At 41.0% G+C, this 25,924-nt stretch overlaps 1 protein-coding gene across 3 annotated transcripts; it reads left to right on the forward strand.

Moving 5' to 3' along the window:
- Nucleotides 1–321: 321 nt before the first annotated feature.
- Nucleotides 322–25,306, forward strand: MKNK1 (MAPK interacting serine/threonine kinase 1). Of its 3 annotated transcripts, XM_064455158.1 has the most exons (14): nucleotides 322–426; nucleotides 1,447–1,511; nucleotides 5,036–5,142; nucleotides 8,547–8,645; nucleotides 9,480–9,577; nucleotides 11,013–11,092; nucleotides 12,523–12,596; nucleotides 15,597–15,701; nucleotides 18,504–18,559; nucleotides 19,139–19,234; nucleotides 20,858–21,052; nucleotides 21,692–21,856; nucleotides 22,478–22,521; nucleotides 23,458–25,306. In XM_064455158.1, the coding sequence occupies exons 4-14, from the start codon at nucleotides 8,549–8,551 to the stop codon at nucleotides 23,684–23,686; spliced, it is 1,239 nt and encodes a 412-aa protein (XP_064311228.1). In that variant the 5' UTR covers nucleotides 322–426; nucleotides 1,447–1,511; nucleotides 5,036–5,142; nucleotides 8,547–8,548; the 3' UTR covers nucleotides 23,687–25,306. The 3 variants fall into 3 exon arrangements, with proteins under 3 accessions (XP_064311228.1, XP_009513126.1, XP_064311227.1); XM_009514831.2 differs by lacking the exons at nucleotides 322–426; nucleotides 1,447–1,511; nucleotides 5,036–5,142 and having other exon boundaries at nucleotides 8,393–8,645; XM_064455157.1 differs by lacking the exons at nucleotides 322–426; nucleotides 1,447–1,511; nucleotides 5,036–5,142 and having other exon boundaries at nucleotides 8,393–8,645; nucleotides 22,481–22,521.
- Nucleotides 25,307–25,924: the final 618 nt, after the last annotated feature.

The raw sequence follows: 25,924 nt of genomic DNA on the forward strand, positions 1-25,924 counted from the left end.
AGCAATACAAGATGGCAGACAATGGGCTCTCGGCCTCAGACCACGACGGGGTCACCCTGAGGGTGCCGCAAGTGGGGACATGGCCAGGTGCACATCCCTCTCCTGGGAAGGAGTTCGGGGAGCAATGCCCCCGGTAACGTCCCCTTCCCAAACGCCTCAGAGCAGAGACGTGACACACGCCCGCAGCACCCCGACCCCCTGCCACCGCCCGCCCGCACTGCGCCTGCGCGACCGGCGGGCTGCGCCCCCCCGGGCGGTGGTGGGCGCCTCGCCTGGCGCGCATGCGCGCAGAGGGGTGTGCGCCCGCCCGCTGCCAGGCGTGCCGCGCATGCGCGCCGCCCTCTCTCCCGGCGGAGAAAAGTGGGGGCGGGCGGCTCGGCGGTGCAGCGCCGCCCCCGCCGAGGGACGCCGGCGGCTGCCATGGAGGTGAGGGCGGGGGGTTGCGGCGCTCCCTCAGGCCTGTGTGGCGGCAGTGGGGGGATCGGCGGCTCGCCGCCCTCCCCGCCGCGGTCAGCCGGAGGTTCACGGGAACCCTGAGAGGGAGCGGTCCGCGCCTGCCAGCGCCGCCGGGCTCCCCCGACTGCGGTCGCGGGTCGCCTTACCGGGGCTTGTCCGGGCTCCTCCGGGATGCGGGGCGTGTGGAGGAGGAGGAATAAACACTTGAGCGCCGGGAGCGGTGGCAGCCCTGGCTTCTAGGGGTGGTGCCGGTGCTTGGGGGCAGCTGGAGGGCGGTAAAATGCCTCCAGCCCGCCGGCCGGCAGCTTCGCGTCTGGGCGCCCGCTCCGGAGGACGTGGGGGTTTCCTATGGCTTGGAGCTGGTTAGTCCCCGGAGGCTTAAACTGCCGTGTTTCATATGTAGTGCATTTTTTTAATAAAGAGTGGTAAGTCTATGAACTGCTACGGCAGCTGCTTTGTGTTAAGGGTGTTGCTGGAGTGGAAGAAGAGTGGGCAAAGACGAGTGGACCCGTTCCTAGATTTGATCACCAGTAATCTTTTAGTTCTTGTATTTCTCATCTGTCATAAAACGATGAGATCTATGAACCCCTGGGAACACTGAAAATCTATCTAGATTTAATCTGTACTTAACCTCTGCAGTATGTGTCGCCTGACCAGGGTGACCTTCTGAGGCAGCCTGGAGGGAAGGCAGCGGTACAGCCCCGGTGACAGCTCGGCTGCTGCCTTCAGCAGTACCTGTAATAGCCAAAAACTAGCCCATTCCCCTGATACCACTGGCACTTGTGAAGTGTCAGATTTGTTTAAAAATAAACCCCTCTTAAGATTCTTTTCCCCTTCTATGAGTTTACTGCTTATAAAAGCCTCTTTATTGTACTAGTTTATGCCCCACAGTCAGCTTGGAAAGATTGGCATATATTCTTGTGACTTTGAAGAACTACAGTTTGGCATTTTTTTTTTTTTCAAAACAGAACTCTTCTTCATGCCTTCCAGGTGCTGGATGGAAGCAAGGCAAAATATACTTGTGGAGCTGAACCTCTTCTGTGGCTGTTCTAAAGGTAAATTGGTTTTGGTATTGGCAGCCTTCCAAGTAAAGTGGATTTGGGTGCCTTGGACACTTGAAAGTTTCTTGACATCAGGTGTTGCCCATCGTAGTGTTATTTCATGGTATGAATGCTGTATCAGTACTCCCTAATGCTTTCAAAAAAGGTGTTTACTGTTGTGAGGGATTTCTTCTCACCTTCCAGTACCTTCCTGGTAACAAATGTTAAAACACTGATAAAAATTTTATGTGACATCAAATGTGAAAATGCAATGAATTTAATGTTTAGTGTAGTTTAATGATTATTAATTTTAGAGTTGAAAGTACAGAGGAGAGGAAAAGGAAGAAAAATCAGTTGTGCTTCAAACTTAAAAAATACATTAAGTTAGATTAATCTCTCCTAACAAGGCTGCTTGCTAATATAGGAGTATGTTGTGTAGCTTTTTTTCCAGTGACAAATGCCATTATCTGATCATTTGTGGGGTGTGGAGTAACAGCAGGAAATGCTTATCTTGTATCTGTATGAAATTAAAAGTTGTCTTCTAAGAAGTTTTTCTCTTTGCTTTAGACTTGAAAACTAGCAAGGGAGCTGAGTGGCGTTAGAGGAGCTAATCAGTGATGCAGAGAGTCTTCAGAGAGTTGTTGATGTCATCAGACATAGAAGAGAGTAGGCAGCTTACTGTTTAGTAAGTGTCCGTCAGAACTTACTTGCCTTGGTATATCTCCTTATTTTATTAAGTGCTCTAGGGGTTAGAGAAACTTTGAATAGTTGAGTCAAAGTACTATTCCAAGGACTTTTCTCATCCAGAATAGGTGAGAGCTGGAGTATAAAATAACTTTGCAGCTACGTTCCTACTGCATTGTGATGGAAACTCTTAAATATGAATTGTCTGCCAGTGGTCTGAGGCATCAAATACCTTGTTTGACTGTACTGCTGTATGTGGAAGGACAGAAGGTCTTTAGCACAATAACCAGTGTGTATGTCATGTTGGTCCCGACAAGGTTTACCATCTACTTTTGTTACCCCAGTGAAGTGCACCCTATTATGTCCTCTCATTCTTGTGGCTGCCTCAGAGGCATATTGTCCTAGAATGTGAAATTAAAAAGATTACTGTGTAATTTTAAGCCACCCTCGGTCTCATCCTGACTTGTCAGTTCATAGCAGGGTCAGCACACTTGTCTTGTTTGCCTTTGTCTTTCCAGTGAGGATGATAACAGTTCTTTTGCTGTCATTCTGAATGCTGAGTAATGCTTTTAAAGACATGCATGTGTGCCTATGTAAACATAGATATCATTCCTACAGCATGTGTGCTAAAATATGCTATTCTCTCCCAAAAGGGCAAGGGAAAGGAATGCTGTGTGCTGCCTTCTCCATTAAGGTTCTCCCTGCTTCCCCAGTAGCAATCACGGTGAAGTAATAGATTGGGGTGGGAGGAGTCTGTTTGAAATAACTTCTTGCTCTACTGCAAAGTGAGATCCACCCATTGCTGGAGAGTTTGACTCAGAACCTCAGAAACCCCATGCTTAGCTGGCAAGGGAAGTGGCTAGCGGAGAGTACGAAAAGTTGGACTCTGCAACTTGTGTACACAAAAGATAAGGTGACTGGTCTTCTAAAAGTGTGACAGAAGAGAATCACAGAGAGAAGTATGGAGGTAAAGAAAAAGGTTGCTGAACCTTTTCTACAGTGAAGGATATTAGAAGGATCGTGTCGACTGTTGCACTGTGTAGGTGTTACAGTAATGCCTGTGACAAGGCAGAATTGATAATTTTTCCTCAAACTTGCTCTTTCATGAAACCAGATCGCTCGGGCTTCCTGTGGACTTTTGGGTGTTCACTTTAAAATGTTAATGCTCCTGTATCTTATTGGGAATATGTTGGAATGTTAAGTTCCTCTTCCTTCATGGATAGTTTAGATTAATAAATTAAATGACACTAAAAGTTTTGTTGTTGTAGGTGGGATGAGAAGGTAACTGATAGCTTAGAATGAACTATGGCAAACTACTGTAAAGATGAATGACCTGTAAGAATACTCACAATTTTCAAATTAATATTCTTACTTAATGCAATACAGAATGAGTATTAAAATAATCTGCCTCTGGATTTGACACAGGTCTGTCCTAAAGAATTGGGCATTCCTCTTCAAATGGTGTTTCTCTTGGTCTGTAACGTTACAAGCACAATTAATCACTATGTAGTCGCTTTATAAGGTAGCTTTGATTATTCTGAGCTTCCTGCAACTAGCAGGTTTTGGCAGAATCAGCAGCTGCTGTGTGAGTCCTGTTTCATTATGAGCCACATCTACAGAAATCAAAGAGTTGCTGGAGAAGGGAGGTCCAAGAACAATGTGAGCAGCTGAGTTGGGAGGAAAATGAAACTGAAGCCTGCTTCCATTTTTTTTTTTTGTCCAAAACTCTGGATGTGTGAAACTTTGAAGTGCCTTAACTATTTTTTTTGAGTTTGGAGCTGACACCCTTATATTTGAAGTCTGAGTCTCACAGGTGTGTCTTGCTTGTCGAATCAAGAGACTTACTCATGCCTAACTACTGTACTGAACCGGTCAGTAGCTGTTTGAGCAAGTAAAAAGGCTTTGAAAAGAAGTGTAAATCAACAGAGAAGTTAGATGCTGTTCAGAAGGTGCAAACTGTTCTGCCTGTTGTTCAGTTAGTCAAAATAGTATTTTTAAATTTCAGGTAGAGAAGCCTCATCAGAGGTCTCAGTGGTCTCTTAGTCTGAATAAAAAGCCTTTGCTTTTCAGTATCTGTGGGACAATAATATTTTTGTAATTGCAGCTGTTTAGGTACCACCTCAGTGGTCTGAAAACATCTTGTGCCAGCACATTATCTTTGAGTTTGTTCCATCTATTGAATTCTGGGTTGTGGCTATCATCTGTGAATCCACAGAAGGCTCTGTGTGTGCCTGATTCTTCTTTTCTTCAGATGGTGTTGCCTGAGTATCACTGCCTTGCTTGCTGCTTGCTAGGAGTGAATTCAGTATGAGTGGTACCTGTTCTGAGGAGATGATTTTCATCTGTGGAGAATGCTTTCTCATGTTCCTGGTCTGTTGGAGCCTGTTTAGCTGCCTTCGAGACCAATTTCCAGATATGCTTTAACTTGGTGCTCTTACAGCTGTTGTTATGGTGCTCTGTCTTGGCAGAGTCTTGATTTATGTTGGGAGTACGATAATTCTTGTCCATTAAAGAGTAATTCTGTATTTTATATCTAAACTTGTTATGGTTCTCCAATGCTATAGCAACAAGAACTAATTAACACCATAAATCCCTCCATTGTTTTTGCAACACTGTCATGAGGGGGGTCTCCTCTTGAGTTAAAATGACTGGAGTGCTGGAAATAATGCTGTGTTTTGCATTTTGTACTTAAGAGTTATAAAATCTTTAATGCAGGGGTGTGCTCTTGCTGTGTGGTCACATGAAGCCCGGCACAACAGGTTCTTGCAATCTCTTGAGACTCTGGGCATTGCCCAAATGTGTATAACAATTTTTATGTGATTTCTGAATGTAGATGTGATTGTCTTCCTTTTCAGCTGCAGAACAACCTGGCTCAAGCAAGACCCAGTTTTGAAGCAGGTGGTAGTACCTGGACTCTCTGCTTAAACTGCTTTCTTCCATTGAATTCAAAGACGCAAGCAAGGTATTTTCTTCTTAATAGAAAAATGCATCTTTACTATGTTCTCCAAGTGCTTCCTGTACGTGTGTATGCTTGTTCTTCTAAATATACTCTTCCTTCCTTTGAGAAGCAGATTAGGATGAGAGGGGAGTTATGCCAAAATCCAATATCCAGACATGTTTGTGTATGGAGTGTTAGGAAGCAAGATGAAGGGTGATTTAAGGTCTGGATGAAGTAAAACTTGGGATAATCGTTCCTTTTCTTCTTTGCTTGGCATTGTTTGCAAGTCGTCTTTATGATAAGTGCTTTTGTTCATCCTTTTGAAGACAGTTGTAGAGGCCACAATAGCAAAAGGGAAAGGCTGTAACTATACCTTCCCACATGGGTTCTGAATAATGTGTGTTAAATATTGCCTCAACACTGAATTACGATGATAATAAAATGCAGGACTTCAATAAGACTGCAGCTAAGACAGAAAATTGTTCTCTTTTTGCTTGCAGTATGGATTTTGCTGGGTTACATTATCTGTGAGAAGTGATCTTAATCTGACTGTAAGAGAAGGATGGATCAGAATTTGAACTGCTCCCTATTTCTTCAGCTTTTGTCAGACTGTTAGTCAGACAGTAGTCTCTCAGAGAACAGTCTGACTCTGTTATGGTTGAGATAGATGTAAAAAGTGCTCTTTATCAAAGGTTTGGCTAGTCTGCTCTGAACACAAAGTAGTGTTCTACTCCCACCTCCCTGCACTCAGCCAGAATGGATCACAAAGTGGGTAGACAGGTTGGTTTGGTGGAAGCAGGGGTTCACTGCTTCGGGCCACGTTGTAAAATGACCTTAATACGACACCAGTTGAACGTTCAACTTGGACCTGATGTGTCCATGGGCCATTTCCCTCCAGAGCAGTTCATCCAGTCTGAGCTTTCTGTCTGGCAGGGTGAGCTTCCTCAGAACCCACAGAGTCCTTGTCACCAGAGGTAGTCTTGCAGTATGCGAAACACCTCAGCATTACTTGGATGGTTGAGGCACACTGTCTTTCGGTGTCATCAGAAACTCTGTGGTATATAGTCACATAAACACAAGCATTTCTTTGAAAGATTGAAAAACCTCTAAAGCCCATACCTTGTCATATCAGCTGTTACTTAAGTACTGGTTCATTATAACAAAGTGAATAATGAGAATGAAGTGTGATACCTTTAAAGGAAGAACTGTGTTGACAGAGGTGAACTACACAATGATGTGAAATAGCAGACTAGAAGGGTATTAAGAAGCTAATACAGCAAACATTTCATGCCTCTCTGATAGCAAATTCGGTTGAGGCTATAAGTTTAAAACATTAGCTTTTCAATAATTTGATTGCTGTGTACATGACTAGTGAACTTCCTGGTTTCAAGGAAGCAGTTCTCTGTAATTTAGGAATTGAGTCAGACTAGAGGGAATTGAAATAATGTAGTGAGTTATTAAACACCAGACTGTAAATATCAAAGCTAACTGGTAGACTGCAGGAGAGCATTGTCAGCTGTACTAAGATGCAGGATTCATCTCCTGTCTTTTTGCATAATTTTTAGTCTCTGTTACAAGCTCTGAAACTGCGTAGTGTTTGAAATGGAATAGAACCTGTCTAGGTATATGACTTGGTGACTTGCAGAAGGTCAGGTTGTTAAAATGACTTGGTTGATGCCTTCTGGAAATCAAGCAGACCAGCTCTATCTCTGAGCAATTTTATATGTGTGATTTTGATCCCAATTCTGAATAACTTCTAATTGCAGGCTGAACTGAAATTGGGGAGAGCTGGAACTTGCTGTCAAAGGCTAGCCTTCTCTTTATGTTAATTTAAATTATGCATTCAAGTTATGTTAAAATTCAAAACTGTGTGGGTGTCAGTTTGAGTTCAAAAGAAGCTGTTGCTTCAGAAATAGGTAAAACGTATGCTTTTATATTTTTTACTGTATTCAAGAGCTCATATATGTCATCCTTTGTGATGATTTCTTAGCACATTCTGCTTAAGACTTGAAAAATGAGGATTTACTATTGTCTTGAGGCTGAGTGATACATTTTTAAGTGTTTCGGTCTGTTAAAGAGAAAGGTCTTTCAAAATAGCACTTAAATTTTCAGACAATGTGTGAGTTCTAATTGACACTCATAAACAGCTATTACTGACAGATATTGACAAGAAAATACAATGAAGCAAAGAAAAAGTATTTAATGTATTGGTATATTGTTGCATAATATTTTCTGCCTCAGAGCTTTTCCTGTGTTTTCAGAGTACTTTAGAAACAGTGAATGGCAGAAAAACTGCTCTCTGTTGAAGGAGAATTGCCAGAAAACTTTGCTGCTGCTGTTTGCTTGCTCGTCTTTCCTTAGCAGTGTTCTCATAATTATGCTATTTCTAGGGATTTAGATTTTTCGGTAGTACAAGATCTTTAATTGTGAATTACTTAGAAATCCTCCTGTCTATAAAATGTCTTAGCAGTACTTTGCTACTGCCTTAAAGACTTTGAACTGTGATCTTTAACCATTAGGGCCAACTTGGCAGGATGTGACTGGTGTTATAGGGAAGTGCTCATGTGAGTATAGTGTGGAATCATTTAACTTTTTTGGAGATAGGTTAGCTATATGAAGCAGGCTCTGACAGAGAAAGCATATGGCAGTGTTTTTATTTAGGCTTTCTATAAAAATATCCGGGTGTGTTTTCTTTTTCTGCCATATTGGATCAGTGAATTGTTATCTCTGACTAAGTTATTGTAGTATCTGCAGCTAGTAATGCAGGGGAAAAATCCTAAATGCCATAAACACTGCTTGTTTTGGAGCATAAGTTATCTACTGATCTGTGGTTTAGAAAGGCACATCATGGTTCTGTGAGAAATGTTTTCTTCTGGCCTTTTGGCAGCATAAACTGACCTAGATTGCTCCTTTGACCTGTTAACTGCTGCGGTTGCTTTGTTTTGCCAAGTTGTTTGAAACTTCCCGACACCTTCCTCCTGTTTTGGAAGCTCATTTTCTTAGGCTGACTTGAAAAAAATCTACTTGTAAAACAGCAGACTAGCTCAAAGAATAGTGTCCTTGTGGGGGCTGTAAATACTGTCTTGCATCAGAGCATGCCTTATGTCAGGGGTAGCTCATGGTGGTGGTTGACAAGGTTATTCGCATGCTTTGCCTTACTGTGCTGTGAGAGGAGGATTCAGTATAGATGCATAGTTACTTTCTTCTGTCTTTATGTTTGTTTATCAAACCTCCCCAGAGCTGTTAATCAGCACCCAAATTGTCTTTTTAGGTTTCCTCTCATATTTGGGGGAGAGATGGCAGCCTGTGATGAAGACAAGCAGAGAAACTTTTGGATAGCTTAAGAACGTAAACACGCAAGAGCATGTCCATTTTGTCCTGAAGTAATTGATTGTGTGTTAAAGGCACCTTTATGTTCTGCCACACAGAGATGGTCAGCAGTCAGCCTCTCCCCATAGCAGACAGTGGGAAAAGGAAAAAGAAAAAAAGAACCAGAGCCACAGATCACGTCCCTGGGAAGTTTGAAGGTTGGTGGCAACTTCTAAGCTTTTAAATATAATGGTTTGTTTTCCCTCTGCTGTTCTCAGTTTTCTTAGCTATACAGTGCTTTTTGGCAAACATAATTTGACATTTCTGTTTTTCTTTATCCCCCATGTTTCAATCTTCAGTCCCTTTTTTTCCTCTTAGTGGTGAAATGAGTCCTATTCATAATTGGTTTGCTTTTTGTTTGAGTTTTTTAGTAGGAACAGTGCTGATGTCAAAATGTTTTGATTGAATAGATGTGAACATAAATACCGTGAAGCATAGTAGGTAAAAATACAGCTCAGTGTAATAAAGCTGACCAGTATAAAACTTTGCAGTAGGCAAGTAGCATTATAAGGTACATTGCAAATCAAGAGGGTAGCAGTCTTCTAGGTTTAAACACTTAAATTTAAACTATACTTAAAACACTATCTCTGCAAGTAGATTTTGTATGGAAGGCATTTTCTGATCAAGGAGTGAAATGTTTTCCAGCTGAAAAAATTGATTCTGTGTTTTAACGAAGACAGGGAAGGTGGATGAGGTCTTAGCAACTGCTGAGATATGAAATGTTTCTTGTAAGAACAAACTTCTAATTTTGATGCTGGAATGAAGTTCGCTTTAAATTTTGCGGGCACTTGAAGGGGGGGGAAGTAAAAAATGAGACAGAATTAAGGCTGCCACATCTACTATAATATTGCATAAATGTGTGTTCTGCCTTCATCACCAGGGGAGTTTCTCAGTTGCTGTCACAGGAGGGATGCTCATCAGAGAGCTTGTCTTGATGTTATTCACTGAACTGCTTTGGCTAATGTGTCCTTTCTGTGGAATTTCTTGGGCAGACTTGTACAAGCTGACTGCTGAGCTTCTTGGTGAGGGAGCATATGCCAAAGTTCAGGGTGCTGTCAGCCTCCAAACTGGGAAAGAATATGCAGTAAAGGTAAGTATAGAATAAAAGCAGCATCACCTCTGTCTGTAACATGTCTTCCTCCTAGTAGCTCATCAAAAACCTGTAATAGAGTGGGTCATAGCGAAAGCTTTTAGAAAACTTTTGGTGCTTGAAGTGAGCCTGCTTTATAACCACTGAGGTATCTGTTGCCTTAAGTGTTGTGCCTCCAGAGTGAACTGCTGTATCAGCCACAGGTAGAATTCACAAACAGTAGATGACTGTGTGGTTGTTAGCTCTCAGGGCAGGATTTTCCCTCATGTCCTGATTTGATTGTGGTCCTACCAGTTTTTATGTCTTCTTATGAAAGAAGAGGCTGAGTCATTATGTGGCATGGCCTACCAAATAATGCAAGCTTTTGAGAACGCTGGTCTGAGTTCAGAGAGCATCAGTTTCTGCCATTAGAGACAGCTTTACATGAACTTATTTTTTGATAGAGGTGAATCTTCTGTACTACCTTTGTATTAAGTGTTAGGGCCCATTTATAGATTTGTGTTTATTCTGAGTCCCTCATTTAATTACCAACAGATAATCAAGCATAAAGCTCTCCTATTCTCTTGCAAAACCATAGGCACAAAATTTTAAGCCCCTTCAAAAATCTAGTCCTATGGATGCTATAATCTTGTGTGTAATTTGTGGAATTGTTTGTTTATTCCAGACTTTCAACTTCAACCACTACATTATGAGTTAGATATGATCAGATACCAATTCCCATGTAGTACTGGTGAATGGTTGCCTCTCGCTGTAAAAATCAAAAACTGATACTAGGTACAGATAGTGATAATGTTTGCAGCAATGTCACGAGGTTTCAGTTCATGTAGCAATCATTCAGTCTCAGCCTCTGTGGAGAGCCCTTGTCCATGTCCTCTTTTGGTCCGAGCTGTGTATGAAGGAAGGTGACTTCTGATGGCAGTACCGAAGGGCTCTGAGATAGAATGTGTGCTTTCTTTAGTATCTTTCGTCCTATTATGGGGTGTCCATGAATTCTGCACTATGAATCGAACTCTCATTTTGTGGTGAATTTAGTACTTTTTACTTAAATGCCTATAATGACAAATCTCTTCTTGACTGTTCAATGTCTGATGTCACTCAAATCTATCTTTGTGAGAATTCAGAAGGATATCCTTTTCTGCACATTGCAGAATTAAAATGATGCAAGAAAACCCTTGTGGTAACTGGTCAGCGACTCTGTAACATGTGGATTTAGTTCCTTTCTTCTCTTCCTGTCCTCATTTCTCTTGTCCTTTGAATGCCTTCCTGAGCTCTGCTGACACTGTAAATAAATGACAGATGAGAAATTAAAGAAAGAAAGGTGGAGTGTTTCTCTCTGGTGGGCATGCCTGAGATTCAAGCTTTACGTCTAATTCCAGAGCCACATGCACTGTTCCTGCAGGAATTTTTTGAATATGAGCTGTAATTCTTTCCACAGATCATTGAAAAAAATGCTGGGCATAGTCGGAGTCGGGTTTTTCGTGAAATAGAAACGCTGTACCAGTGTCAGGGTAACAAGTAAGTATAGAGTCTTGTGTTTGCTCGTTCATCTATTTAAAGTATATTGAAGTTTTTAAGCATCTTACGTGTGAGTGGTTAGGAGCTTTGCAGTAGCCTCCTTAAAACCAGTTGAAATTTAGACTTGACCTATTCAAAATAAGAATCTCCCCTTCTCTTACCTGTGAAATTTAGGGAAATATTTACAAATTGAAGTCACATAACTCAGTTAACAACCAGGTCAGGGTAACCTGAATGTGCTTCAGTGATGCATGGCGTTTGTCTGAATGAGGAATTAACATTTTGACACTCTGTGATTTCACCATCAGCAAAGGCTGACCTGATACCAGCTGCTGTTGAGAAGAACAGTTTTGCCGTTCCTTTTCTTAACGTGTGGTTTGTCCTCCTCTTTGTGTCAGCCTTCCTGGTTTTGCACTGGAATTCTTAGATCAGCCAAAAGCTAATTTAGTTTTCATTTGGATGTGTGCTGACTTCACATAGCCACAGGATGAAGCAATTTTGAAGCTGCTGCTCCTGTCTGAAAAGGAGGGAAAGCCTTTGCAGACAGTGGCAGCATGCTCTATGATGAGTTTAAGCCAATTCTGAAACTATTGCTTTAGATGTCTCTGTTAGTCTACAAGGTATGCAACAGCTGTTATCTATACTATAGCTGTGCAGCTAATATTGAGGCTTTTTTAACAAATTCTCAGTACAATACAAAGATAATATAAAAATGAACTTGTTTACCAAATCCATGGGCTTAAGTTGTGTTCTAGAGAAGCAGGTTATATCTTTGTTCTGTGTGTGGTTATGAGCATATGGTCATCTAGTACCTCAGTGGTGAAAACCTCAAGCTCTCAAGACCACATGCACAATTTACACTTTTGTGTGTACTATAAATATGGAAAAAATCTGACTTACACCTTGACATTCTCAAGGCAACATGGGATGCTTGTGTTCTGCTGCAAAGACTAGACACTAGCTAAACAGGAGTTAGTCAAAAAATGGTAACTAAGGAGCCGGATTTAATGTCATGTTGACAGATGCCTGTCTCCTTCGAGCCCTGTGTGTTCTGCCTTGTGATTTTCAGAGAGAAAGAATACTATTTTAATTACTTAAATGTTCTTGCCTTCAGCACAAATGCAATTTCTAAATTATTAAATACAACCTATCACCGGTTATCTTCCTGTCAACTGAGCAGTAGCAGAACTCTTTCACAGTCCTGTCTGATTTTGGTGTTTGGCCTGTTTCCCCTGCTTTAATTTCTATGTGAGTTGAAATTGTGGTTTCAATGCCATAGGCAACCAAAGCAACTTGTTTACTTAGCGCTTTTATTTTTGGTTACTTCTGGCACTTCCTAATTATCCATGACAAAATTCTTCATTGCTCTGTTTACACTCTGTTCCTGTTTCTTCTATTTTCCCCGTCTCTCCCCCCTTTTTTTTTTTAAGGAACATTTTGGAGTTAATAGAATTTTTTGAAGATGACACAAGATACTACCTTGTCTTTGAGAAGCTGCGAGGAGGTACTGTGCAGCAACTGTGCCTTTGTTCATTGAATTGTCTTGGTCCTGTTTGTCTCAGTGTTTTAAAGTAGAAAATGAAGAGTTTATTAAATGCTTGAGAATTTTAAGACACAGAGGTAGTATACAGAGCCTGAAGTATGATTATTCTTGAACATTGATGGTTCTGGTCATACATTTACAGTCCCATTCTGTAGTCAAGCGATGGAAACGTCAGCTCTATTAAAGTGGAAGCTTTGGAATATAGTTAATAGGTCACATTAACTTCTGGCAAAGGGAGAGTCACAGTATGTCAGGTATTATGCATGATCTTAGTACAGCATTTATATACTCTGGTAGTATTTTTCCTTGATGTAGGATTGACTTTGTTTCCTGAAACTCACAGAGAACTGTTGTGAAAAACATCTTGCTTCTGCCTTGGGTTGCTGTTATTGTGAAGCAGTCTGCTCGTGGCTGTTTGAGGGCCAATCAAGTGAGCATGTGTGGTGACTGGTCTCCAGCATTTAATACTCACTTGGAGATTGAGAAGGCTACATCAAGTACTTTGTGGACTTTCTCAAACTTGTCTGCATTAGCATAATTACAGTATCCATTACTTGCATGGCTGGGCAAAACCATGACTTGAAAGTGTGGCCCACCCTTCAAAGAAAAACTGAGTTTCTGAAGCAGTATACTTCTGTCCATAGAACATCATCTGTTGTCACTGGTCAGGAGGGTTTTCAGTAGCAAACTGTATGTGCAATAAATGCAAATTCTTTCAGTATAGATGCTGAACTTTTTAGAAGGACATGGGGTTTTTTCTTGAGTAAAAGCTTTTGTTTACCTTCCCTTAAAATTGCTGCATCGTTTCATTGTGGTTTCCTGTAACACTGTTCTTAATGTATAGACTTCACTGACAAATTAGCCATAATAGGGCTCGGTGGGGATGAATCTGCATTTGTCTCTCTTCCCATCTCCACGTCCTTCCAGTAGTTATGCCTGTTATTTGACTGTGAGACTATGGTTGTCAGTGTAACAGCACGGCTGTGAGAGGATAATAATGCTATGCCTTCTTCCCTCCCTTAGTTACTGTTTTTATAGTGGTGATCTAGGGTTGAAGCTAGTTTTCTTTCTGAAAAATTTCAGCATTTGAAGTGTTAGGTGTGTGGGTTCGAACAATTATAAAAGAAATAATGGGAATTCAGGGTCAGACCAGCTTCTGATACGCTACAGATTCTGCTATAAGTAGTGTGGCAGGCAAGAATGAGAACATTAATCTTCAATGCAAGCCTTTAGTAACTCCAGCCTCAGACTGATGTTACCTACAATGTTGGGGCATAACTTTGGCTTTCCGTTCTCAGCTTTGCCTTCCTGTAGCTGTGGTAACTGAAGGAGCTCTGCTCTCATTTTAGCTGTGTTCAGTTCACCATGATATGCAGAAGCTGTTTAATATCCGTGCCTGACAGCATTTAATAACTGAAAGTATTAATATCCAGCTTAAATCATGCAAATTCAGTATAATAAGAGTCCTTTCAGGTTTTTTTCTCCTCTGAGATGTGTTTTGGGAGGTGCTATGTGATGCTTTCTCTGAAGAATACTGAAGAGGTGGTAACAATTGTGACAGTAGTGCCCTGCTGTTCTTTCTGTTTGTGGGATTCTTCTATGTGGGTTGAATAGAAAGTCAGTAGAGTATGTTTTCATTGATATAATTCTTATCTGAGAGAGTTTGGAACATCAGCTCTATTCAGAAGGGTAATCTGAAACCTGCTGAGTGAAATGACCACTTCAGGTGGCTCAGTATTGTCTCCTGGAAGGTCTGGGGCCTTTTCCACAGGGATGGAAATACTTAAGAACTGTTATTACTTTCTAAATGTGTAAAGAACAACTCCACCAGGAAAACAGTTTGAACTCTGCCCTTGATAAATCTGTAGCAAGCTAGAAAGTGGTGTTTTCAGCAAAGTGAACCTGTGTTTGAAGTCTGATAACCTGGTCCAAAGTGATGTTCATCCACACATCTAACACAGCATGTTTATGCATATTTGAAGAGACTTTTGTCATATCAAAGCATATCTGAAGAGTCTTTTGTCCATCCATCTTTTTGAGAGTTTTCCTGTTCCCTTTCTGAATACTTGCTGTGGAGGAGTGGTGGCAACATTGATGGTTTAAGAATAGGAATTACCACAATAGAGAATGGGAGGTTTCTTCCCACATCTAGAACTAAAGAGTAAAAATGAAGTTATCCAAGATATGAAGCGTTTACTGTAGTGGGAACTGATAACAAATGGCAGTTACTTCTTGAATTTCTGTGCCTGAGTGCTTTTATAAATATACCTCTCTGAGTAAGAAAATGGAAGACAGCAGTAAGGCTATTTAGTGGGCTTGGATCTCTGCAGACTGCATTTAATTGGTTTTTTAAAGATGTTTTTAATCTTTTGAGAAGATTGATGGAATTCACTTAAAGAAGATAAGGAATCAAACCTCCCCTTATCCTTTGTTAAAGGGAGACCAGTGGAGCTCTGCCTGCAAGCTACCAGTCCTTCACTATGCTCATATTTGAGAGGTCTTTTGTCAGATTTCATGTCCCTGAGTAAATTTTGCCTAAGCCAGTGAAAAATAGGTTCTAGCTTAAGTATTGAAGCTGTTCAGTTGTAACTTTTTCTTAGTCATTCCCCTGTTCAGTCCATGGAAGCTGCCTCCTGTGAAAGGCTGTTATAAAATATGAGAAATGAGGTTATGGATTCATGATCCTTGGTACTAGTTCATAGTTATTTTCTGAGGCTATTTTCATATAAAAACACAGGATTGTGACTCTTCAGTTTCTGCCATGCAAACATACTAGGACAGAGTGTCAACTGCAAATAAATTTTCTATGTTACTTCTGGCCCCGTTCACACTGAGATCAGTTCTCCTGTTATGGCAGACTGGTAGTGGCCATTGTGGTTTTATCCTTGTATTGACAAAGCCTTTTCTCAGCCCAGGCACCATTCATACTAAGGTTTTCGCTTTCGCCTCTTACTCTTACAGGTTCAATCCTGGCCCATATACAAAAGCGGAAGCATTTCAATGAACGAGAAGCTAGCAAAGTGGTGAGAGATATTGCCTCTGCTCTGGATTTTCTTCATACAAAAGGTAAGAGAAGGCTGTCTCCGTCTTTACTAGTTGATATTGTACACTTAGGTTACAGAGCACATTTTATCTGGAAGTAGTCAGCCTTTGCTAGCAGTTCCATTTACAGCAATGTCAGATGACTTAAGCTGTTTTCCTCTATACTTAAACAACCACGTTATGAAAATAATATTAATCAGCTGTGTTAACAAGCTATAGCTTTTTGAAGAAGAAAAGTTAAATCGGCATCCAAGGAGAATTAACGTTAGGGTTGAGAATGTTTGCTTGTTCTGGTTACCTAAGCCACCTTGTAAAGATTACTCAAAAGGGAGCGAATATTCTTTTTAATTTCCTCCTCTTTCAGGTCTACGGAGATGTTTTTTTGTATTTATCCAGAATTTGTGTTGGTTACAAGACCACTTTGTTTGTAGTAGTTCTTGGTCTTCACACTTAGATGCCCACTGTTGGGTTGAGAGGCCTACAAGTGAACCATAGTCCTTGTTTGAAGATGTCCTCTTTGTATTAGGGATTTGCTCATATTTAAAAGCAGTTCTGTTCATAGGGAGTTCTTTTACATTAAAATGTTTTCCTGCTCCTTTGCTCCTGGGAGTACTTTTGTTTCACTTCAAAATATCTGTGTGCATTATGGTCATCCCAGAGGTTATGTTCATGTTGAATGTGATACCTAGATGTTTAATTGTAGGGGTTTACTTGTAAGTCACAGAACTGCTTCTATGCCTGAGTTGGAATCACAGCATTGGTACCTCAATAAGTTGAACCCATTAAAAAGAAAATTGTTGCAATGCGTAGAGATTAAAGTAAGTGGTAAACCTGAAGAATATGGATCTCATCATGTATTGTGACTGAGAAGTTAATTTGAATGTGGAAACAAATTTAGTTTGGATTAAGATTTTTTGGTAATCTTTGTAGCCTGTCTGTGCAGTGACTCCACTTTAAACCTGCAGAGAATGTACTCTTTGAATACCTGCATTTAGCATATTTTGACTTTGAGATATGGAGCAAATAAGGAATGGGAAACTTATGCTGAACATGTGGATAAATACTTATTTGATGTGTTAGGGCTCTGGTAGGTTGCTTAACAGCTGAAAGTCTAGGAACATTGTTCAAGGAAGTTCAACATTGACTCAGCTAATATCTTTCTGTAGTTCTCTCAACTTTTAGGTTTAATTCCCCTTTCCCCAAACAAGAGGGGAGCGATTCATTAAAATGGTTTAGAGCAGCAATCCACTTTCTTGTTGTTTGCTGTGAATTGGTACAGTGGAGACATGGCTTGCAAAATTGGCTACAGCATCCCCTTTCATTTTATTGTTCTTTTTATGGTTCTTCTGTGTGACATTAAAATAATTAGTAAGCAGCATACAGAACACTAAAGTAAACAGGAAATTAAAGCAGTTTTATTGCACAGCTTAATGGTGAAGTGCTATAGCTAGATGCTTTAAAAATTTGAATGAAGGCAACTAATTCTTTTTCCAGGAGTAGTTTAAAACTCAGCTGGATGATAATACTGCCTTACACCCACTTGAGGTGTGTGTGCTTTACTGCTAATAATCCACTGGAGGAGTGTTTAAGGGCAGTTGTTTTCTTTTCTCAGCACTGTGTGCAAAATAAAATGTTATATAACTAGACATTTGAATTCAAACTATAATACAAAACCATGCTTGTTGGCTTTCATGTTGCAAACCAAGGCAGCTGTTGGGGGTTTTGTCAGCCTTGCTGTAAATGTCAGCATGGGTCATCTTCATTTGTCATGTTTCCCATCTTCCATGCAGAGCAATGTGAACTGCATCATTATGAAAGCTCCAATTCCTTTAGATCAGTGCTATGCTATGCTATTAATGTTATATTTTAAGTCATGTCTTACAGAGTTTGCTGAAGAAAACACACTAGAAAATCCCTTACCTAGAACTTGGTGGGATGTTTTTTTCCCCTCAAACTCTGAAGTACTATTAAGTGTGCTTGGAGTGTAGTATTTTTAGGCAAAGCTAAGGTGCAGCTAAATTATAGCCAAGCTGCTCATTTAATTTCATTTTTGGTTCTAATTTTCTGCCTTCCCATTAAGCTTGATTATATTAAATAGAGAACTTCCAGAAATTGTGTGTTTAGGCATTTGAAGAACTGCTTTGACAACATAGAACCACCTTTGCATGTGAATTCAACAGGTAGATAATTTTTCATTTCCCTGTTGGGTTTGCCTGTTCTGATAGCAGCTGAATAAATGCAGAAGCCCTTTGGTTTTTATCCTTTAGTCTTTTCTGCATCTCCAGCCAAACCCTTGGATTTTTATTTTACTTCAAGAATGAGTACGTACCTCACTGTTAAAGAGATGATATTTTTACCTGGAAACTCAGGGTGTTTTGAGGAAAAGTGTCTCCGGTATTGTCTGTGCTGGTAGGAGTTCAGCAAAGCACCAATTGCTCTGGAAAGAAGGACCTTACTGTAGAAGGCACAAAAATCTTTTGACTAAACCTTGTACCCAAGTAAACTTTCCTACATGTCAGTCATCTTAATAAGCTGGTTTAATTAACATAATTAATTTGGGCTAAGCCAAAAAGTTCCAGTGTTAGCAGGTTCTTACTTGCTTGACTGACTCTCATGTACATTTAAGGATGATAAAGGCATAGCAGAATGCAACAGTGATTTTTAACAAACACACTTTGAAATTCAATTATTTGCAGTATCATAGAGGGAGAGTTGTGTAGCAAACTCAGGCCTAGAGTATTTCCCAGGCCACATTCTAATAGAGAGAGGTAATGAGAAATAAACAGACGAGTATCTTCTCTACTGAATGTTTGTACTCTCCTTTAGGTATTGCTCACAGGGACCTGAAGCCTGAAAACATTCTTTGTGAATCTCCAGAAAAGGTGCTACTCTGGTCTCTTAACCTTCTGAAGTGTATTTTTTAACTTGCTTTCCAAAGACAGCCCTTGTGTTCTGTCTTTCTCTTCCTGAAGACTTTTGAACCCATTAGTGATCTTCAACTAAACTTAATAGAACTGAAGCACAAAAGATACTAAATTCTTCTGCAAGCTGTAAAAATGTGAGCATCTGGCTGGGAGATAAAAAGCCAACTTAGAGAGGGCGTGGCAATTACAACTTAGCATCTCATTTGTTCTAAGGCAGTACCCAGATGGACAAGCAACATTTACAGTCCAGCTGGTCACGTTACATATAGTTCCCAAACTGCCCCAGTCTGTACTGGCACTTGCCTAGCCAAATAAAAAGTTAATGTAATAGGGTTAGACACTGGGGATGTGGGAGGAACTGGGACAGAGGAGGCAAACGCAGGGAGTGTAATATACCTGTAGGAGATGGGGTTTCACTAGTTCTTGTGCTAGAATAGTTTGGGTTTTGTCCTGGGGTTTTCCATGTGATGCTGTGTTCATATATATTGCATTAGTCCCAGTGTTCTGGACCTCTTACTGTTTTGCCCTTGTTTTTAGGTATCACCAGTAAAAATATGTGACTTTGATCTTGGTAGTGGGGTGAAGCTGAACAGTGCGTGTACTCCAATAACAACTCCTGAATTAACAACGCCGGTAAGAGACCTACTGTGGCTTCTTGCTTTTTCTCTTCTACCGTAAAACAATTTTTCGTATCTCCAGAGGAGAGCTTCCAGAGGGCTTACTGCAACTACACCCAGTGATGGATAGTTAATTTAAAGCAGCTGTATGTGTGGTAACTACTGTCTTGGTTTCCCAGTCAATATACAAAAGCACAGGAGCTCATTGTGTTAATTCTCCTGGTGGCCGGAAAGTAGCACATCGATCCTGTTTGTCTCGTACCCCATGGGATGAGGAAGCTTTCTGTGGAGGTTTTTTGTGTGCTTATGCACCTGAGGTTGAACCTTAGTTTGTGTTCATTTCCCCATATTTGGGTTCTGTAGCTAAGACCTGTGAGCTAAGGACAATGCAAGCTCTGTAATCAGTGTGTGGCTTTATAAGACACATTAGTTTGAAAAACTACAGTGCTATGCTTTTGGCATTGCTGCAAAACTGAGATTCTTCTTTCACAGTAGTCTGTTGTAGAAATCACCTCCCATGATATACTTTACTATCTGAAAAGCCTAATAACTAATTGGTAAGATTTTAAAATCTAAAATGTGTAAATTAATACTTTGACCCTGTATAAAGGATCTTAGATTCATATAGAACGGCTTATGATTCTGCTAAAGAACAGTAGGAACATTTTGCCTTCTGTTAGATCTCCGTAGTCCTTACACCCAAAACGTGTTCATTTTTTCCTATGCAGTATGCTCACAACATGTTTCAAAGCTCTTGGCAGTTCCATTTAATCTTTGAGGGACATAGCAGTTGTGATTTGGCTTAACAAAACGAGACCTGCAGTGAAAGCAGTAAACTTCAGTAGTAGATTCTGCTTTTAGACCAAGCTGCCTACTGTAGAGAGAGAATCATAGAATCATAGAATAATTAAGGTTGGAAAAGACCTCTAGGATCATCAAGTCCAACGGTCAACCCGACACTACCATGTCTCCTACACCATGCCCTTGAAGTACCACGTCTACATGTCTTTTAAATACCTCCAGGGATGGTGACTCCACCACCTCTCACGGAGATTTGAACCACCAAGAATCTCACATAATGTATTAGAGAGAAAACTGCATGTATCTGTATAGGTACATATTTTTGTCTGTATAAATGTAATTTATACAAATGTGGATTAAACACGTATTGTTAAGTAATACACAAGACCCTCATCAGATAGGTTGAAGCAAGTAGACAAATCTGTCAGACCTCTAAGGCCAGGCTCCCCTGCGTACAGCGTTACCTTCCAAGCTACAACCGTCTTGGCTGCCACACAGCAGACATGGGGAAGGTGTCTGAGCACTTGCCCTTAACACTCTGCCAGGTTTCAGCAGTACCTATGAGCTGCCCCATCCTCCACCTGCATCAGGTGCTTTCTGGGATCCTTTCCAAGCTTGTAGACAATAGGTAAATTTAGATACTCATTTTCCCTTCTTGTTGCTCATCTTTAAAAAGCAAAAAGAAAAGCAATTAATGCGCAGGGAGCGTGTGGGTTACAACAGCCCGTTCTCCTCCCTGGTAGTGGGGAACCACTTCTGTCCATTACTGGGAAAAAAACTTGAGTTGTGTTTTGATTTGATCCTCCCTTTGAAAACTTGCTTGAATTCTGTTTTCTAGTGTGGGTCTGCAGAATACATGGCACCTGAAGTGGTTGAAGTCTTCACAGAGGAGGCCACGTTCTATGATAAGCGGTGTGATCTTTGGAGCCTGGGGGTGATTCTATACATCATGCTCAGTGGTTACCCCCCATTTGTGGGCAACTGTGGCGCAGACTGTGGCTGGGACAGAGGAGAAGTCTGCAGAGTTTGCCAGGTGAATGCACGTATCCTGGGCATATGTGGGAGAGTGTAGTTTGTCCTGTGAACTTATGGTGTAAGACTTGCCATAATGCCAGCAGTGAAGAGCTGTGTCTGTCACCCAGCCAGTTATCTGAGAGGAGAAGCTGTCACTGAGAAGTGAGGGTGGTAATATAATACTTGTGATGATATCCCTTTCTAAAGTAAGGTTTGGTGGCTGCCTCTTTCTCCTCCTGATGTGAGATCTTGGAGCTTCTCCTTGTCCTCTTCCCCACCATACCCCCACCCCAGTCCTCCTGTGTTCTGTAATTCTTGATCTGGTTTATGGTAGTCACCACAATTCCTCAGGTAAAGTTGAGTTCCAGGAGAGTCTCCATGCAGGGCCTGAAGTTATTCTTTCTGAGTACATGGGCTGCGCTGTTACGGGTGGAGGAGAGGTGGTGTCAGCAGACAATGTCACATGTCCATTGTAGGGTGCACTGATGCACTCTGTGGAGCTGCCTGTCACTCTCCATTGACTCAGTAAGGAGACTGGATGGTTTCAGTTGACACCTACCACATCAGGTGGATAAACTGCATGAGAAGAATCCCACCTGAGAAGTCTTCTGGTTGCATTCTATTTGCTATTTAAATTAAAGACATTTTCCTTTACTAGAACAAGCTTTTTGAGAGCATTCAGGAAGGCAAGTATGAATTTCCTGACAAGGACTGGTCACATATATCCTCTGAGGCCAAAGATCTCATCTCAAAGTTGCTGGTTCGTGATGCCAAAGAACGACTTAGTGCTGCTCAAGTTTTGCAACATTCATGGGTTCAAGGAGTATGTATCCCCCTTTTATTTTTTTGAGTTATTCTTCTTCCAAATGATAAACAAGCTGTTCCCTGTCTCTCAACTTTTAATACAGATATTGCATGTTTTAGTTCTCTTATCTTGATTAATTAAACAACAGACAGTGGCTTTATTTGTTCTGGAGGTCTGTGTGGTAAATATTTGGATGAATCTGTCAAGCTTTAAGTGTTTTTTTTTGTTTAATTACTGGTTTATGCATTTTTAAATGGCTTTCTTGTGAATACCAAGCACTGCAGTACACAAATTATTATGTTGCTCTTTAATACAGTGATGCAGAATGCTGATAGATATGGCTTTAAAAGAACAGCAGTGTCCTCTTTTGCTTTAGTTCCCAGTTCAGGAAAGAAGGGACAGACCCTCTGGAGAACTTCCAAAGCTTTAGGCTTATACCTGCAAACTGTGGTATCCTCTTGTGAGGGGACATGGATTATGAAATGTGATTTGTAAACACATGGTGGATTAGTTTACAACTAATGGATATTGCATAAAAAGATTTGGCAGATTTGCCTGGGTTTTTTATCACTCTCTCCTGGGAAAGCTTGGTTCCCAGCTGCGAACGCCTAACTAACTTTTCTTAACTGCTTCTTTTAGCAGGCTCCTGAAAGGGGATTGCCTACCCCTCAAGTTCTTCAAAGGTAATTTTGGTTTTTTTAACGTCTGTAAACTTGGCCAAGAATCACTACTGAAAGAATGGGGAGAGGTAGGAGGTGACAGATTGGGGGATAAGATCCCTGGTTGAGAGTGGAACTTAATAAATGTGCAGCACTAATTTTGTTAAAAACATCAGAAATACTAAAGCTCTGATTTTCCTTTATGATCTAATCTTGCTGCTTTGTGGGAAAGGCATTGGAGAGGATTCCTGCAGTGTAGTGCTAATCTTAGACAGGAAATAATGATGGTTTTGGCAGTTTGCTGCACAGAAGGGGGAAAAAAGGCATAAAGGCATGTGTTATCCAAAGAGACTACATACTGATGGGTGAATAATCATCATATACAGAGACTCGGATCTGACTTCCATTGTAGTTGGTGGTAATCACAGTATCAATTTAACTGTGAGCAGGGCAAGCCTCATTTAAAGTGATTTGATGGCAGATTCTGTATGCCAGAGAGCCTGAGTCACACATCTCTGTTCGTATTTCTGTGTCTGCCACCAGCAATTCCAGGTGGTTCTTCCCATCAGAAATGCATTTCCTTAAGCCACATGTGCAATCATAGTGAGATTGCAGTTCTCTGAAGAAAATCAACAGTATTGTCCCATATGCCCATCCTTTTTTAACATGTAGAAATCAAGCATGGCATCTCAGGCGGTTTCCTGGGTTTATGTCAGAAGTCCTTGGCAGAACGAGGACTAGAACTGTGGCTGCTTCCAAAATCCCAGAGTGTTTTTGTTACATATTTCTAGTCCTCACAGTGAGGAGAGATGCAAATATTAACTGGCTGTTTTTCCCACTGTGTCGATCTTTTGATAAAAGAAATAAAACTGCCTGGAAAGAGATATTCTGCTGTGAGGGTAACCAGGTGAAATGACTCTTTGTGTCTGTTTCAACTGCTTTCTCCTTTTCCCTTGAAAGGAACAGTAGCACGAAAGACCTGACACTTTTTGCTGCTGAAGCTATAGCCCTTAACCGCCAGTTGTCTCAGCATGAGAACGAACTCAGCGCAGAGCAGGACAACCTTGCCCATGCTGTGTGCTCCATGAAGCTTTCTCCTCCGTCCAAGTCCCGCCTCGCCAAGCGCAGAGCAATGACGCATGCCACCAAAAACAGTGACTTTCAGCCAGTTCCCCATAAAGCCTTTTAGACTTCTTTCCTGCTATGGATTAGCAAGATCAGCCTGTGTTCTCATTTGGATTTTCAGCGCTGATAAAAGCTTCTCTGCTTCTGATACTTTGATTAGAAGCTTGTTCTTGTGATGTGACTTGTAACTTGAAGGGGACAGCTTTTTATAGGAATGCTTTTTGCCTGTCAGATTTGGTGCATTAAGATAATTTAACTGATCTTTTTAAATTGGAGAAGATGGGTTTGCTGCTGTATTGCCTGAGGTGATAAATCACTAAGCTTTCCTTAGTTTCCTCTTAGAAGAGCATGCTATAAAATGCAAACTTGAAAACATCAGAAAAAAAACCCACTTCCTTGTTTTGCCCAGCAGAGTATCAAGTCTCTCTCCCTGCCTATGGCCGATCTCCTTGATGGCGCATCTTGCAAGGTGCTGCTGCTAGTGTCAGCAGCAGGGACTGTTCTCAACCAGCAGTGCCCTTCTCTCTTTCTGTAGGCTCAGGAAGTGAAGATGGTGACTGGGTGGGTCTCTGTCTCCATTACCTTCATTGTATGAAATGAGTTCAAAGATGGAATTGCTTAAATTGTATGAGGATGATTCTGTAAGGCGCAAGGATTGCTCAGGCGAGGACAGGGTTGCTTTTTTATCTTGTTGATAGTTTGTGTGTCAGCGTGTGGGCTGAAAGCTGGGGGTGTGTTATTTCTTTATCTGACATCTTTTTGTTCTTAACTAAAATGTACTCCATATCTTTTTTTGTGTCCAATGTGTCCCTTTCTCTGGCAGTTACATTCTTAAGACTGATAACCACAGTATAACAGACTGTTTATATAATAGTTTATATTTAGTATCTGGGTGTTTTTCTGTACTAATGCCATCCTCAGTTATGCCTTCCTTTCTGTAAAATTGTATTTCTTCAAATCCTCTTGTGTGTGTTACCTCAAGTTCTTAATGTGAATTGACAGGCTTCAATGAATTTTGGGGTGTGAATTATTTAGGATTATCAAATGCAGAGGTACACATGTACAAAAATGGTGCTGCAGCTGTTGCATTTTGCCTCCTGCAGTGATTTCAGGCTGGGTGTCTCTATTTTTGCTTCCAGTTTTAGTTCTCTGGTGCAGCAGGGGTCAGGAGTAATTTGAAAGGGCACTGGCTGAAAATATGAAGATTTTGTGTGACCAAGGTGAGGTGTCCATGGAGAAGGACATGGATATTGAGCACTTTCTGAAATGTAAGCTGTGAAAATTGGGCCACTAAGATGCCTGACATGATGCACCTTAAACTTGCCAACCATTTCTGAAAACCTTTGCCAGGGCATTGTGTGCAGGGTGGAGAGGGAGAGGAGAGGCCCCCAAGTGCCAGCACAAAACCCTCCCAAGCAGAATGAGAAGGAATAAAGTAGCAGATCCAACAAGCGCTTGCAAACTGAAAGGTCAAAGCTGAATGTCTTTGCATGGCCTATCCAGAGCGATTTTTACATTATCTTTTAGCAGTGTGCATACAGCTATTTTTATACGACATGCTGTATTTTGTGACTAATATTAAAGTTGTTATTTAAAATCTTTTATACGTTGTGCCAGTGGACGGATTATGAAATGTATTTTGCTCTGTTTTTATTAAAATGCTTTAAGTTATGGATTTAACACATTTGGCAGTTCTGTGTGTTTTTTCCTCTTGATTTTTGGTGACATAGAATAATAGAGAATTACTTACTACTTCTCTGTGTGAGATTGGATTTCAGAAAATTTAAATCTCTGAAGACTAAGCATACCTCCCTCTTCTATGGCTGTATTGCTTTCTCAGTCACTGGAGGCTCCTGTGATCTCAGCATTTTTTGAGGTAAAAAGAGGGTATGACTGCACAGAGAGGGCTGGAAGGGATCCTGTGATCCTTTTGACGTTCATAAGAGATCAGATAACTGAGAGGCAGTGAGTTCGGGAACTTATCTGCACTGTTAGATTTCACGTTCTTACCTTTGGTTTGTGCATGAAGCAAAAATCCTGAAGTTTGGCCAGGAGTGGTGGTGTAATGCAAAATACTTCTCGTGGATGGAGCCCTGAAGCCTTTCAGACTCCAGAAGCCTAAGGAGCAGCATTAGCATAAAAGTGTGAAAAGGAGATGCTAATGGTGCTGCTTGCCCAGAGATGATGGGGTCTGGTAGATGTGTTCATGCATTGGTAAGTGGTCCTTTGCAGACTGCACCTGCTGCTTTTCAATGGTGGTAAAGGTAGACCCAGAGCGCGAGTTAGTGGAGCAAAGACCAAA

This window comes from Phalacrocorax carbo, chromosome 6, assembly GCF_963921805.1.
Source record: "Phalacrocorax carbo chromosome 6, bPhaCar2.1, whole genome shotgun sequence".
Lineage (NCBI taxonomy): Eukaryota > Metazoa > Chordata > Aves > Suliformes > Phalacrocoracidae > Phalacrocorax > Phalacrocorax carbo.